The sequence below is a fragment of the Cyprinodon tularosa genome, unplaced genomic scaffold, assembly GCF_016077235.1.
Source record: "Cyprinodon tularosa strain WSP-4 unplaced genomic scaffold, ASM1607723v1 ctg234, whole genome shotgun sequence".
In the NCBI taxonomy this organism is placed as follows: Eukaryota; Metazoa; Chordata; class Actinopteri; order Cyprinodontiformes; family Cyprinodontidae; genus Cyprinodon; species Cyprinodon tularosa.
In genome coordinates, this window is record NW_024038875.1 from 448,333 (window position 1) to 464,180 (window position 15,848).

The 15,848-nt window shown below is 36.9% G+C and overlaps 2 protein-coding genes and 1 non-coding gene across 4 annotated transcripts; 2 read left to right on the forward strand and 1 right to left on the reverse strand.

The window, feature by feature from the left end:
* The first annotated feature begins 1,198 nt into the window (after positions 1 to 1,198).
* si:dkey-284p5.3 (uncharacterized protein LOC557830 homolog) lies at positions 1,199 to 8,662 on the forward strand. The gene is made up of 4 exons (XM_038287083.1): positions 1,199 to 1,406; positions 3,836 to 4,114; positions 7,406 to 7,441; positions 7,533 to 8,662. The coding sequence occupies exons 1-4, from the start codon at positions 1,316 to 1,318 to the stop codon at positions 7,544 to 7,546; spliced, it is 420 nt and encodes a 139-aa protein (XP_038143011.1). The 5' UTR covers positions 1,199 to 1,315; the 3' UTR covers positions 7,547 to 8,662.
* Positions 8,108 to 15,838, reverse strand: rida (reactive intermediate imine deaminase A homolog). Of its 2 annotated transcripts, none has more exons than XM_038287085.1 (6): positions 15,697 to 15,838; positions 13,901 to 14,006; positions 13,718 to 13,772; positions 13,570 to 13,638; positions 10,242 to 10,297; positions 8,108 to 8,422 (listed from the first exon to the last, which is right to left on the reverse strand). In XM_038287085.1, exons 1-6 carry the CDS (start codon positions 15,759 to 15,761, stop codon positions 8,366 to 8,368), a joined length of 408 nt encoding a protein of 135 aa, XP_038143013.1. In that variant the 5' UTR covers positions 15,762 to 15,838; the 3' UTR covers positions 8,108 to 8,365. The 2 variants fall into 2 exon arrangements, with proteins under 2 accessions (XP_038143013.1, XP_038143012.1); XM_038287084.1 differs by lacking the exon at positions 15,697 to 15,838 and adding an exon at positions 15,444 to 15,601.
* Positions 12,403 to 12,517, forward strand: LOC119784843. The gene has a single exon (XR_005280987.1). It is a non-coding gene; the product is annotated as a U5 spliceosomal RNA (small nuclear RNA).
* Positions 15,839 to 15,848: the final 10 nt, after the last annotated feature.

Consider the following 15,848-nt stretch of genomic DNA (forward strand, 5'->3'; position numbering starts at 1 on the left):
ACTTCAGATGATTAACTAATATAAATCAACCCATAAATCTCAATAGTTACCAGAATACATTTTTAATCTAGCTACAAGAGTTAATTAAGTTATTAAATATATTCCCAGCCCACGAATGTTCTCACATTTTGTCAAATCATCTTGAAAAAAAATAAACAACAAGATGGCGAACAACAAGATGGAGTCCAACCACAATGGAATTAATTGTCTGGATGAAACAAATTATTTTGATGGTGTATATTTTTCTAAACACCAACAGGTCATAACAAAAAACAGCTTAAATTAAACAAAAATAAAGAGCCTATTTTAAAATGTAAGGAGTAGACAGTAGCAATAATTGCAAAAAAATAAAATAAATCTGACAATAAGTCATTTTTTCTTTAAATAAGTGATTTTTTTTCTTGAATTAAGGATGTAGGTGAGACACTTTGCCAATGGAACAAGACAATTTACATTTAAAATAAGAAAAAACAATTACATTGTCTTATTGCAAGTGCATAATATCTAATTAGCTTATTTTAAGAGTAAAAATACTCATTCCATTGGCAAATCATCCTATTTACCTGCTCAAACTATGGGTAAATACACTTCATTTAGACATTTTTACTTATTTTTAGATCGTTTTTGGAGTAGACGTTAAAAGTTGTCTAAAAATAGCCAGTAGATTTCTAGAACTCTGCAAAAATAACTTAAGTAAGGTAACAAACTCCATGCAGAAAGACTCTGGCACAGGAATCAAACCCAAGACCTTCTTCCTGCAAGGCAACAGTGCTACAAACTGCACCAATAAAAGGAAGGGAAAAACAAACAAATAAACATCTAATAAATCATAAGAAATAATGTTGTCGAGAAATACTTGACAGCACAGTCTGGTCGTCCACAAGAAGCTGTTGATTTATCAATATTTATTCTGGGAATAAATTGAGAAACAAACAGCTCCGCCCCAGAGAACAAGATTCCTCCTGACACCTTCCTTTGGTGCCTCTGATCAAAAATATCTCCTTCCCATTAGTCGGATTAGAAACGGAAAACTTAAAAAGTTTACCTGCATGGCTCATCCACACCGAAGCTTACAAATGGAGCTAAAAAAAACAATAATATCTGTCCGAGAAAGCGAATTATGCGCAATTACGCACCGGAGGAATTTAACCTACAGCTGTGTCTGTGTCTTCAGGCCTCTCCCACCGAGAGGTGTTTTGCATTTCCCGATTAGGACAGCGAGACTACACTTAGGTTCAACGTCATTGTTGCAACTAGAGCCTGTCTGCGCCTAGTGACCGTAAACGTATCCACTCCTCAGTGCGCACAGGGCAGAATGGGATGCTCCACCAGCTCTCAGACTTCTGCGGTAGACACCACTCGACCCAGCTCCAAGCCTGAGGAGAGCAACGGAGCCAGCACCACAGGTGATGAAAGAAAAGACATCTATCCTTGTAGAAAGATTATTAAAGCTTATTAAGACAAAAGGTAGTTTGAGAAGCTTATGTGGCTTTTGTCTTTTAGTTTTAATATATCTAATTAATAGTAAAAAATAACTGTAATCATTAATAACTTAAAAAAACATTTTATGCACATGTATAACCTTTAAATGTTATCCACATCCTCATTTCTATTGCATAGTAAACTTTAGTCAAAGGAATGCTTTGAAAAACACTGTGTGTGTCCCTGGAAATGGCGTCAAGTTAGAAGTTCTCTCCTTTGTCCGTATAAAGTTGCATCATCCATCAAACACTGCAGCAAATTTAGATTAGATATGCAAATTGCTGCCAGTGTTAATTCTCTAGCTGCAGCCGGTGCCTCCTGTGTTCACCTGTGAGCCACATCTCCACAGGGAGAGGATGAGAAAGTTTATTGTCATTAGTTAACAGTGGTTTCTGGCTAGGTCCTCCCAGAGAGTGACACCGGAGCAGATTTGGTGACAGTCTACAGTTTCAGATGGAAATGAACAAGCAGTGGACTTTGTTGTTGTTGCAAGTCAGAAAGGGCTCCTCCAGCCTTGGCGCAAGGAGCCGTTACAGACGTAAAGAAAAACAACCTTTCTGTTTGATCACTTCTGCAGATTGCAGGGAAATTATAAACAAAACCGTGTTCAAATAGAGTATGCATGTAGAATTCACTGAAGGAGCTCAGACGGTAAAAAAGTCAAATATTCACTAAATGGGACCTCTTCTGAGTTAAAGGTACATGGACGTAACAGAATGCCACAAAAGAGGCTGGCAAAGTGTATCTGACCTCCCTATGGAGGCGGCAGTCACAATAAGATATGCTCATAAAAGGTTTTACTTTTACTGTCTCTTGGTTTCAGATTATCAGCTGAAAAACTGTGAACAGTATCACTGTCTTCTTTTTATCAACCTTGAGGTCAGGTCAGATGAAAATATCTCAGGATTTGTTCATATTTTTGCATGCATCTTACTACTTCTGTTAATTCCCCAGAGAGAGAGAGAGAGAGAATTTTTTTTAACCCACTTCCATCTTCAGAAAACACTCCACCCTAATGTCAAATATTTTATTCAAGGCTTCTGATGTGACATATTTCTGCTTTTTATTTGTTGTCTATCAGCTTTGGTTCAGCTAGCTGTCGTATTACTGGAAGCTGAGACTTAAGACTTCTTTGATCCATGCAAATTAAAGCAATGCAAATCATTTCGTCAAAAAGTCTAGAAGGAAGTGATACATGATATGCAGCTGATTGTCCATGGCAGAGTTGACTGTGCTGTTAATGTTCATGAACAACAGTCCTTGTAAACATTAACTTGGGTTTATGTGTGATCAGACCGGCCTTTAAATACATAATTTCACCCTTAATCTAGGTAGTGTAGCAGATATTTGGAGGAGAAAAAAGGTCCAAACAGCTTCTTGATTGATTGAAATACATCACAGCTTTATATATCAGCATCACAACCTGGATGTATATATTTGATTCTTCCTTCTGGTTTTGTATTAATTCAGGCCTGTAACTGGTTCATTGGTAACACAAACATGAAGATCAATCAAGCAACATTACTGCTGCTTTGTCATGCAGACACATGGAGCCTAGGATCCAGTTTGTGTTTGTGCTGGTATGTGGTTACCAAGGTAACACAAGTTCAGCCACTTACCTGTGTTGCTGTGATTTAGGACCTCAGTTTGTTAAAACAGAAAACTTAATTGTTTTTTCTACATTAGGAAATCAATAAATAAAGCTTAAGATTTTCAAATGAACCCTGCATTTTCTAATTAAACTGCAGGTTTTATTATTTTTAGGACAATATAAACATAACTATCATGACATAGGCACTACATTCAAGGCTCTATACTTTGTTAAGTTGGTTTAATATTTAAAGTTGAAAAGTAAATGCTGCTTAATGCAAAGTGGTTTAAGAGGAAAAAGACTATCAGAGGCTACATATAACTGGTTTAGATGAAGGCATTTACTCCTGGATGAACCATTCAAAGCTATATGTCGTTAAAATCTGTGGTGGAACATTAGCTTTTTTAAAGGAGGATGGGTAAAATGTGAGTGTTGCTGGTTAATGCATAGCCTATAAACGATGCAGATGTAATTAGTTGAGAAGGTGGTTTCATTAAATAGACTCAGAGGCCAAAACCCATATTTTATTTGTACAACTTATGTTAGAAAGATGGAAAATCATCTCTCAAAATCCTCAATAAGGAATTATCAGTCACTGTTATGCTCTACTTCCTGTTGGTCTGTCGAACATGTTTAAGTTTGTAGTTGTTTAATAAAAAAGTGTGAAAAAGTTTCAGGGGTATGAAGGCAATCTATCTTTTGAGGAGCTGTTAAATATTCTTTGACTTTGTTTTGCTGTGTCATCCCAAATGTTCCAAACAGGAGCGGCTGGAGAGAATGGAAAAGTAGCTGAAGACAGCGAGACCATCCCGGACCAAACAACGGCTGAAGGCAGTGATGCTAAAGTTGAGAGCGAAGCTGCTGCATCTACAGAAAGCTCTGCTGCAAGCCCCACAGCAGGGGAGGAGTCTCCGCCTTCAGCTGATGCCAAACCAGCAGAAGAAGCTGCAGCAGCAGGTGATGCTTCTGCAGAGACGCCAGCTGCAGACGGCTCTGCTGAAGCACCATCCAGCTCCTCAGAAGCAGCGGCTCCAGAGCAAGGTGGGTTAGACTTATGAAATAGTTACTACATTCTGCTCCAAAAATGCGAGCTAAAATAAGCCCGCTCATTTTTGGATTCATCCACACTTTCTCTTAGTTCTCCCTTCGAATGAAAGATAACTTCTTTCTCTTATGTGCTTTTATGAGCGCAAATTACTTCTGATATGCAAATCTCTACAGAGAGAGAGACAGATGAAACAGAGGAGATTATGGAGGACCATGGATCCATGTGATTCTTTATATTGTAAAACTCGGAAAAAAATTAAATCATTTTCTTCACTGCTTGCCATCAGTGCAAATAGTTACCGGAATACTCAAGATTTTTAATTGGTAAGGAAGTCAAGATGTGCGGACTGTTCCCCCTGCCCAACAGTAACCTCTTTTTAATGCCCTTGTTGAGGAACATAACGTCCCTTCTATCTTTCCCCAGACCAACCTCATTCCCTGAGCATTGTCTGTAACCAGGTAGTATCCAACAACACGCTGGTACAGCTCCAACTTTAATAAACACACCAACGTAGCTGCAGGAATGTGTTTCCAGATCACAACACTAATTATTTTGCAGTAGTTTGCCAAATTTCCCTATTTTTACATACATGTTTTACTTTTAACCATATTGTGAGAGTGGAGATTTTTTAATTTAAGTTTTGTCATTTGGAACTAACCAAACGTGGCTGAAGGGAAAATTTTTCTGAGCAAGGATCTGAAAGCTTTTTAGTGTTGATGAGAATGTGGATGGGAATAAAATTTTAGGGTAATCAAAACAGCCTGTTAGAGACACCAAAAGAGACTGAAGCTGAGGCTCATTTCTCGGTAAGAAAATATACATCCAGATCTTCAGTAGAATGATGGATGTTCACAGATGATCCAAGATGGTAGAACATCTAAAAGTGGCTCTACACAGAACTAAACTTTGAATATGGAAGAGCTGCTTTCTTTTTATAGCTTGTTTTAAATAGTAATTAACCATGTCTATAAAAAACAAAACAAAAACAGAAGCAACTAAATGTCATTCCTTTTCAATTCCAGTTCACAATCAAATACAATTTTATGTTGGTCTGTCACATAAAAAAAGCACACACACATAAAAAAATAGATTTTAATACAGTAAAATGAGGCACTTCTATTCTTTGTCATCTGGCTGCATGTTAATTGCTAAATGCAAAAGAACAAAACCTTATCTGGAAAATAAATATTTTATCATACATCTTAACTGTATGCATTTTATCTTAAATTGCAGATCCAGAGTGAGATACTGAAGCATTTTCCCAGGCTTTAAAGGATATAAAGCGACATTGTAAAGAAACAGATTTGGCTGTGTTAGTTGGATTATTTGGAGTTTTAAAACATTTAAATAAAGCTTAGAGTGTGGGAACATTTCAGGTGAATTGATGGCTCCTCCTGTATCCACCTCTGCTGCTTAAATCATGTTCATACATTGAGGTATATGCCACAGTGCAGTTTATCTGCCTAACAGCTCTGTCAGTGATGCAAATGCAACTCAGGGAAGTAATTTGTTCAGTAAGTCAACCCTTCATTTTTCTTCTTTGCTGAATGCAAAACATCTGTTCTCAGTAAAAACAAAGGTAAGTGAGGTGAAAGCTTTTAAAGTGCAAAAGGTTTTCATTAAAAAATTGATTCTTCTGTCGAAGGAAATATTGATGTTCAGTTTTAAGCTGAGCTTCAAATTTGTTAAGCAGGAGATGGAGATTAAGTTCATCTGCAGGATTATCTCTAAACAAATAATGGGAAACAGAGTGTCCACATATCAGAGATTTCTATTACATAAAGCCAACTCTTTTATCTCTTTAAACAGCATTCCATAATTAAAGGAGAACTTTGAAAGATCCCGGACAACTATCTGAACCATGTTATAGGATGACAGAAAAGGTGGACTCCTCAGAGGCAAATCCTAAATAATTTAAGAGTGGTTTAAAACTTTTGCTCCACCCCCACAAATGTATTGAGCTAAAGTAGCTAACAAAATGCTTTCCCCAGCTCTCACTTGATCCTACCCCCTCCTCCTTTGGTGTCCAACTTGACTGGTCGTGGGATCTGGCTTCACCGCAGGCCTGTTCAGTTCTTCTGCTTGCAGCATATGTCAGTTTTCAATACTTTGTCCTCAGTGCGGTCCCATTCATTTGCAATTTGAGTCCACGGAGAAACCGGAGCACGTTACAGGGCTTCCACCATGTTGGGCTTTTCACAGCCAAAGCAAAGAGATGATGGTGTCACAGCTCATTGGTTTCTAAGCCTGTAGGAGGAAGATTTTAGGACTCATTTTTTAAATTTTTTTTGTTGATTTATTACTAAAAGTCCAAAACAGCCTATAGCTGTAATTATAGTTGCAGTTTTTTGCAAATATCCAACATTCAGGATATTGCTTTATAACTGAGCCCTGCTTGTATGTTCTATGTTCTCTAAGAAACCTATGAGGCCATTTCAGCATTATTTAATTATTAAAAGAGGTACAGTTTACTTGCATTGGGTCAGTTTGTTGTTTTGGGTTTAATTTAGGGAAATCAATGGAAAGGAGGCTGCATTAAATGTTGATAAAACAATTTTTAGCATTTGCTTCACAATAACGCCCTAATACATCAGATTACCCAAGAAAGCATAAAAGGTTTTAATATTAGCATGACAAAAATGCTAAAAAGGCACTAGTACAGTTCATCCACATATTGTCTTAAAATAGGAGTGTTAAAAGTCTAGCAGACCTAAATCAAAAATTGTTTTTGTCATACTAACACAAAATAAGTTAGCTTTCTTTTTAATTTCAGGCTTCACAGAACTACAAACAGCAGGCAACTTTTACTCAAAAGTACAACTGGGTTAAACCCACTAAAATACACCAAATGCTGTCACAGAAACAGTGCCTTTTGTATTGTTTTAGCTGCTGAAAATGGAAAATCATCCCAGTTTAGTAGGAAACTCCTATTTTTCCCACCTCTGCTATAAAAAATAAATCCCTACCTTAAAGAAAAAATGACACTTTATCTAATTAAAATATCCAGGGTCAGTTTATTCTAAAGCAGGTTGAAATAAAACATCCATAACTACTTCTTTTACATCTTTCTAAGTTTAAGCTGTTTTTTTTTTCTGATGCACATGCATCATCATCCTGACAGTTTTGAACCAGTTTGCAAAAACATAAAGCCTAAAACCGTCCTCCCTGATTTGGAAAAACGTTTTTAAATCTTTGATCAAAGTAAAGACATCTAGACAAAGGACTGTCGGTATTCATGGTCTGACTTCATGCTCTTGGTAAAGAATATTCTTTTTTCTCCACAGCGACAGATTCAGAGCCCCAACCAGAGGAGCCCCCAGGTGAGCAACACTATTTTATTACTACTTATTTACATAATGATACAGGAAGCAGTAGAGGAGCACCTTTCTAACACACCGTCTGTGTTTCCAGCACCCAGCGAGTGAAGCAAGCCGTGCCTGATGACTTCTTGCTGGAAGAGTCGCTCCCCATCTGTACGCATGAGTGAAAGTATGTCTGAGTGGGAGTCTGAGTGTGTGTGTGGAAAAATATTGCCTTGTTGCCAAGATGCTGACCCTAATGATGACCAATTTCATTTAGGGTTTTTCTGTCACCATTGTGCCTTTTTCTCCCCTTTTTTGATGCTAAATCACAGTTTTTACTGTAAATAGATAGAAACATATAATCATTGGAAAGAAATCAAGATTATTCATTCAAATCCATATTTATTATCTGTATAGAAAGATATTTAAATTGAATTTAGGGTAAGAATATATTCATTTCTTTTTTTACAAACAATATTCTGAGACAGTCTAGTTCAATTTATCAATTAACTAATACATTTAATTTGATTTACTGTAGTAAATAGAAAGGTCCTGCAGTAACAAGCGCTGCCCTGATCTATTAAATAAGAATATTCCTATGTGTCATGGTGATGAAAGCCTGAAATCTACTTTGTAATATCACATAAATCCAAAATTGGCAAAAAAAATGACACCCATCACGAGTTTTTCTTTGAATCAACCTCTTTATTAGTTGCTTCTGTTAATGATTTTATATGTAAAAATGACACCACCAGAAGAAACCCAAGAATCAGTCTTAAGATGATCTCAGTGGTAGTGGTGTATATCAGACTGAAGCAGTTTAAAGCCATGGTTACACTCCTCCTACAGGCTTCAGGGGTTTCTGATCTTGTTAGGCTTTTGAAAGAACCGGCTGCAGTTTGACCTGGAGACCTACAACTTGTTTGAGACTTGGTCGGCTTGTCAGGAGTCAGAAAGCGGGCCGAGGACGGCGACCGCCTCGATTTCAACCAGTGCGCCCTGCAGAGACAAGACCAATCAGGATACCAAGGATACGAACATTTCTAATAAAAAGAAATTATGTTTTCATCAAATACGCAGATTCATTAAAATGATATTGTTATTGCTATAGCTGCCCTCAGGATCTGGAATTGCCCAACAACTGATAAAGCATTTTTTTATTTGGCAGGTTTACTGTTTCAACAACAAAATTGGAAACTGCACACACTGACTATGTAATATTAAAGAGTTTCTCCGAAATTCTGAAGTCTTCTTCCACAGGAAGCATATAATATACGGTACTCTAAAATATACCAGAAAGTGGAGAGAAAATGCATTTTTTCCCCATTTCAATTAGACTGCAACGTTCAAAATATATTTTGTTTTAAAATATCCAGTTTAAAATAATCTTTTTGGACGAGTTTCACACCGTTAAAGACATGTTTACATTGCTCCTGTGTGTTTTTAATAGAAATAATGCTATTCATATATCCATAAAATTCAGTTAGAGAAGGATTTGATTGTTCTAACCAAAGATGCATCAATATTGAAAGAAATTTTTATTGTCTTGTATCAAATCATTTATTTAGTAATTCATTATTTCTCAGTAAAATATTTAAAACCCTAAAAAAAAAAAATAGTTTGATACCTGCTTTAAATGGACACAAAATAGATAAATAAAATAGGGATATAATAATCCAAAAAACAATGCATTGGTTCCTCTTTTGATAAATGTAGGATCAAGATGGTGTTTCTAATTGATTTCAATGAGACAATTTAGGCTAATTTTTAAATGAAGTTATTCTGCAAAAGATAGAATAAAATATTTTCAGTTTGTTGATGCAGAAAGATTAGGGTTGGGAATTGAAAAGATTTTCACGATTCCGATTCCCTTTTCGATTCTATGAAACGATTCGATTCTTTATCGATTCTTTTTTCGATTCCAATTTGGGGGGAAAAGGAGAACAAACAGTTTGATTATCAGAATCAACTTTGTTTACTTAACTATTGCACAATCTTACAAAATCAACAAGATCAAGATGTCCACAGGAAATGTGAAACTGGAGTAACATCTGTGTTTAAATGAAAAATGAATACAAGAACAAACTTAATAACAAACAATGTCTAATAACAAATGATGGGATAATAACCTATTTTAAATAACAAAAAGTACTAATTATAAAACAGTAGTAGGGAAAATTAACAGTTCTTTTGCAGAAAGATGAGCATATCTGCTTTTTCTGGAAGGATATGGGATCTTTCAGGGCTTAAGGTGTCTCCAGCCGTGGAGAACACCCTCTCAGATGGGGTGGAGGAAGCCTGCACACAGAGGTAGTTTTCAGCCAGTCCAGATAGCAAGGGCAGCGTATCTTGCTTGTTCCACCACCACAGTGTGGCGCTATCCCTGCAGGGGATGGAGGGCAAGCTTTTATAGAGCTGGATTTCCTGATCTACCCTCTGGGCTAAGGAAAGACGGGGCTTTGATTCACAAAGTGACCGCAGCTCGTTGTCTTCCTCCTCGAATAGTTCTTCCAACTTGCGTAACTTGCGTAAGTTGCGTAAGTTGCGTAACGTACGTAAAAAACGTGACGTAAGTCGTGCTCCCCAGAGCCGGCGCGCTAGGCTCTGTTGCTGCGGGAATCGAAAAAAGAATCGTTCAGCGAGCTGCCAAACGATGCCATGGAATCGAAAAATACGGAACCGGTTCTTAACAGGAACCGGTTTTCGATTCCCATCCCTAAGAAAGATGCTATAATTTGATGGAAAATATTAAAATGAATGACACCAAATGTCTCTTAAAGGTTAAATTAACTAAAAACCAAATTTGGTCAATACTCACTCTAGGCAGAGCAGCCACCTGATAAGCAGCCCTGGCTGGAAAGTTGGAGCTAAAAACTGTCAGAAAAAGAGGTGAAATGAGAGGTTATGTTTAAAGATGTGTCATCCTAGAAAAAAAAAACCAAAACAGTTATTTTGTGGAATTTCCAGCAAATAATTTATTGAAGCCAAAAATAAATCAACACATCAGACTCTAGTTTTTTTTTTTTTTTTTTTTTTTTTGCTTCACTGTGAAGTGAGAAATGGGCAGTTTGGCTGCTGCACAACACTAGATAAAGGCTGTTACACATTCCTGCTCTATAGGAGGGAGAAGCTGAAATACATCTCCAGCCTCAATTCATTATAAAGGGCGTCACTCCAATATACATTTTTTACTGCCTCTGCAGAATTTTTATTGGTTTCTTGTAATATATCAGTGAAAGCAGCGGGGATAATATAAACTCCTGGGTAAAATGTTTAAACCAACAACAAGTAATCTATTTCTTCTTCCAGTGTGATGCATAAAGGGTTTCTGAATGAAAAGTTCTCTGTATTTTCTGATAGTCTTTGGTTACCTTAACTTGTGGTTATTTCTGTTCAGCAGTTGCCCCTATTAATGGTTAATAATGGAAAAGAAAAAAAAAACAATAACAAAAGCCCTAAACATAAAAAAGCAGATTTGTTAAAAACAGTTAGCGTCTGGCTCATTGAAAGTCAAATGTCAAAACATGTGGAATGACCCAAGACATGCACTAATTACAATTCTTAAATATTTTTGCTTTGGCTTTCGAATGACTGAGGACTCATATTTCTTATCCTCTCAGTAGGTTCAGAGAAAGTTTCTCTGCAGGGTTGAATGGCATCTTCAGGAGGCCGTTGCTCAGGTGCACAGAGGCAGTGTTCTGAGAAGCAGTGCTTGCTGGGAAAGGTTGGGTTACATCAGCGTGCTAATGTAATGGTGTCCACTTACAACTCTGCGGACTCTACAGGTTCCATTACACCAGACTGTTGTAATCCAGGAGGAAAAGCCCAAACACGTTCAATGCACTGATAAAGCAGAATAAGAGCTCAGCAAGGCAGTATGCAGGATCAGCTCCTCACTCTCTTTTTTCTTTAGACCTTTTTAATGAATTTGATATAGAAAGTTTGCAGTCATGTTCTTTTCTGCATTGGAAGATTAAGGCAGAAAACAAGCGGACATGTCGACCCAGTCCTGATAACATTTTTGAGTTTGGATTAACTGTTCCTTCCTCTTAACACGTGACCCAGGTTCTGGTGTCCAGGAAAGCAGGTAAAACCAGCCTAGCAAACAGCATTCCTTTTGTGGATATTCATAATAACTTCATAATGACACTAAACAATAAATATTCTTCCCAAGTTCCACTGAAAATAAAAAAAATAAATGCACATTTTTGCTTGTTTATTTTGTCCAATTCTGTGTGACTGATATGTCCATGGTGTACCAATAGTTCATCCAGTGTCCACTGGAGAAAAGCATCCCAAACCAGGACAAGCTGGTATGGAGGATGTATGGATGTATGCACCACTGACACCTTAGGATGTACTAGAAATAGTCATTTGTTATTAGGGGTATTATAATAAACATAAAATAATAATAAATGAGAGGAAAGATGTTAGATGGGATGAAGTCTAATTTGTATCATAAACATTATTTTTCTTTGTAAGTTATAGCTGACAATAAATAAAATCCAGCCTGCCGCGGTTTCGGATGCAGGGCACTTCTCACCACTTCTCACTATTGCCCCCTTGTGGCGCATCCCGGGTAATACATAAGCCTTTAGCTGATAATAAATACAAACATAATTTGATTAACTTCCCCAATAATTCTACCAAATTAAAAATGGTATAGAGAGTAAAGTTACTTTGTGATTGAAATACTACTACCACCCCAGCTTAATTTTCACAGAACGAAAACATTTCGACTACGTCATTTTTTTCCCATAATACATTGCACCCGCTCAGTATAGGATTATGTTCATTATACTTTGCTTTTAATCCAATTTCTTTTTGTTTAAGACATAGCAATCGTCACTCAAGTATAAAGTAGATAGGAACTGTTGTTTCAGTGGAATACTAGAACTGATTTGGCTCCGGCCGATAAACCGTTAGTTAAAAAGCTATATCATGGATTCAAAGTGTCTTCTGCCCGGTGTATAAAACAGATACTCTTGTTTCTCTTCAGATCGTATAAATCTTTCGCCTTTTACTAAAGATTTCCGTGGAGAGGAACAACAAGAGTTTTACCCAATTTTTTGATGCCCTGCTAACAGCGGGGCGTTCTAAATTGTTAAAGAAAAGAATATAACACAACCTTAATCCCGTAAAGGACAAAGGCTTGATCCTTCCAATAGTATTTGAAAATTGATCTTATTGGATATGATTATCTCCGCCATGTTATGCTAGAAGTAAAAATGTGCAAAACAGGATTATAAACAGTGAAAGTACTCGGTGCACAGTGTGATAACCCGTAAACGGCCACTAGATGTCCTGCTAGCAATAGGATGCAGAACTCCAGAGTTCAAATTCACTAAAGCTGAATTCAGAAATTCTAGGATAACACATAATCCCAGGCCTAAACTAGCGTGATAAATGCACCCTCCCTTCATCTGCTCCATAAAGGCCAAGCAAGGGTCCAAAGGTGCAGCCATAGGTGAAGCTTTCAATCCAGGTGTAACTAATCGATCTAAGAGACCTTGAGGTCGATCACAGATTAATGGATTCAGCAAACAATGGTGGCTGGACTAAATGCTTTAAGAGCCTAAAATCCATATTTCTTTATTTCCTAACCACTTCGCTCAGGAGCAAACGTGCTTATTTAAGCAAGCTCATTTAACACACTAATTTACCTTGCTTTTTGTAAGGCTGAATTCTACACAGGTTATCATAAATTACAACAATATACCAAAGCTGAGTAGCAAAACAGACAGCTACATTTTGTGTTTCAGAGGGTACGTACTATATATCAATTAAATAGTTCATCTATGTGGAAATTCTACAGATACATCACAGAACTGAAGAAATACAACAGTAACTAAACATTTACCTTTTTCTAACTTTTGTGCACCATAGAAATAACCTTATATCAATAAAAAGAGATGAAATTAAAGAGCATACTAAAATATGTGAACCATAGCTTTGTTTGTTATTTAAAGCAATGTAATTAGGCATATTCCGGGTATGTACGCAAATAGAAATAGTACATTTCAATTTTAATTGATCCCCAACTCAAAGCTTTTAAGATAACAGAGTAAAGTGTTAGACAGGAGATGGAATTATTGTTCCTTATGTTGGGATCTAAATGGTCCATTAGTATTTAAAAAATGGCTTACATGTCTTGTAGATGTCGTTGACAGAGTTGAAGTCATTTATATCTTTCAGCAGCACAGTGGTCTTCACCACTAAAGTGAAACGCATTTAGGTTCACGATCAAAACAATCAATAAAAGTAAGAAGCAGGAACTGAATAATGACTTCTCACCGTTAGTGTAGTCACAGCCTGCTGCTTTAAGGATTTCTCCCATGTTACTCAGAGCCTGAATAAAATAGAGAGAAGGAAGACTGAAAAGGGCTTAAGGAGTATGTAAGAGTAGATTGTGAAACCTTGGGTCAAGTTTGAAGGGAAGGTTAAATGAGTGCTTATTAGTGTTCAGGAAAAGTTCACCTGTTTAGTCTGAGCCTGCACTCCTCCATCCACCAGCTGACCAGAGGCCACATTCATCCCAATCTGACCAGAGATGTACATGGTCCTGTCCACCACCACCGCTTGGCTGAGAGGAACGCACAAACACAGATTTGTAAAATATGTGACCAACATCAACACTTAAAGAGTGAACAGATCAGGGAGAAAAAAGCGGATCAGCACCAGAGCCTCATGGTCTATCTACACTGTTCCAACAGGAAAATGAACAAGCAAAACATCCATATTTTCTAAATAAAGATTAACTATACTTTCCTACAGCCTTTGCTAACAAATAGACGCATATATTTAAACATCCATAATCTGGGGTGTAAATCAATCATCATTGTCATTACTTACCTACTTGTATCAATAAACATTCAGCATAACATTGATATTGACAAGCACCAATATCTACATAAATGGATTATTTGAGAAGTTTTTATTAAAATTGTTATTTATCTTTAATTTCACTGAAGACTCCTAGATGACTTGCAGAGACACATCATTTTCTCTTTACCCCATAAAACACAACATCTAGCTCTGAAAAGAGCATGAATTCTGTACTACATCAAAGATGATCATCTTTGATGTTAGTATATTGATGTAATTGTATAAACAATTATATTGTTATAATTGTATATATATTGTATAATCAACCACAAAAAATAAAATGTTTTGAATATTCTACTTGAGAGTATTACAGCTGCCACCATCTGTATTAGAGGGGGGGGGGGAATGGTAGTGGTGGCTGCAAGGTTGGCCAATGATTGGCTAAGGCCCTTAGCCACCCATCTAGCTCCGCTCCTGATAGGATGAAGAAAACCCCCTCCTATAGTAATGTTTAGCCATTACGTAGACCCTACATTTATGACCTTATGAAACTAATAATTTTAATAATAATTTTTAACTGGTTTCATTCATTTTAAGCTCAATTAAAACAATGTATGAAAGGGTTCATATTCAGTAAATACTTGCAAATATATAGTTATTAATTATAAAACTATGCTTTGATTCAAGCAGTAACAAGATGTTTTCTTGGGTGAGTTTGGGTGACATGTTCAAATCGTTGACAGGGATACTGCTTTAAAAAAAAATATCACGATGTATTATAAAATAACCTACATATTTATGAACAGTTATTGAAACAAATTCACTTTCAATTTTTGTTTATAATGATTTCCCCATACTGTTCAATTAGGCTGCTAGGATCTCCACCCACCACATGAGGGCGCTGTCGCCTCGATGTACAACCAAGCTCTACAGCTAATGTTACCTTTTATATTTCTTCTGCTGTTTTAGATGATAATATACTAAATTACAAAGAAGCTTCCGGTCTTAATTCTGATTAATTGAACTTAAAAATAAAACACAATCACAATCATGCTCCCGTTAACTAGCATCTGTTTGGTCAGATAGGAAACCAAAGACAGCGCCCCCCCTTTTTTTAAACATTACCTAGAAGAAAACAACTGTTCCATTCTTTGTTTTTCAATTAAAGGGCACCAAAGTTTGGTCATAACCTTACCTATAAATCCCCTGTCTCACCGGGGCTGTTGGTGTATAAATGATCTTCCGAGGAATTGCTGCCATATCAAAGCTGTCTGTCCCCCCAATTTATTAAGCTCTGCAGCTGCAAAGTTAAACTGCTGCACTTTGAGCTGCAGGTGAGTTCATTGGACAGAAGGTTCCGCCCCTAAACCAACATGAAGCTAACCTTTTATTCCCTGCAAACTTTCACATATTGCATGAACACAAAGGTGGTGCAGATTTCTAGTTACCTGTAAGGACCGATGGCAGCTGGAGCTGCTGAGGTGTAAACAATCTTTCTGCTAAGTGCAGCCATGTTTCTCTTTTCACTAGATGAGCTGTGTTTGAATGAAATGGTTGTGCAACAGCTTTTAAGAACGCTTTGCCTGTAAATTATACCGTA

What these genes read in the sequence shown, in the direction of transcription:
- rida (XM_038287085.1), bottom strand. Translation starts at nt 15,761, where the DNA reads ATGGCTGCACTTAGCAGAAAGATTGTTTACACCTCAGCAGCTCCAGCT. An exon ending in GCTGCCATCGGTCCTTACAG is followed by an intron (nt 14,007 to 15,696) that starts GTAACTAGAAAT and finishes CGTTCCTCTCAG; the next exon opens with CCAAGCGGTGGTGGTGGACA. An exon ending in CAACGACATCTACAAGACAT is followed by an intron (nt 10,298 to 13,569) that starts GTAAGCCATTTT and finishes TTTTTCTGACAG; the next exon opens with TTTTTAGCTCCAACTTTCCA.
- si:dkey-284p5.3 (XM_038287083.1), top strand. Translation starts at nt 1,316, where the DNA reads ATGGGATGCTCCACCAGCTCTCAGACTTCTGCGGTAGACACCACTCGA. An exon ending in CAACGGAGCCAGCACCACAG is followed by an intron (nt 1,407 to 3,835) that starts GTGATGAAAGAA and finishes TGTTCCAAACAG; the next exon opens with GAGCGGCTGGAGAGAATGGA. An exon ending in AGCAGCGGCTCCAGAGCAAG is followed by an intron (nt 4,115 to 7,405) that starts GTGGGTTAGACT and finishes TTTTCTCCACAG; the next exon opens with CGACAGATTCAGAGCCCCAA.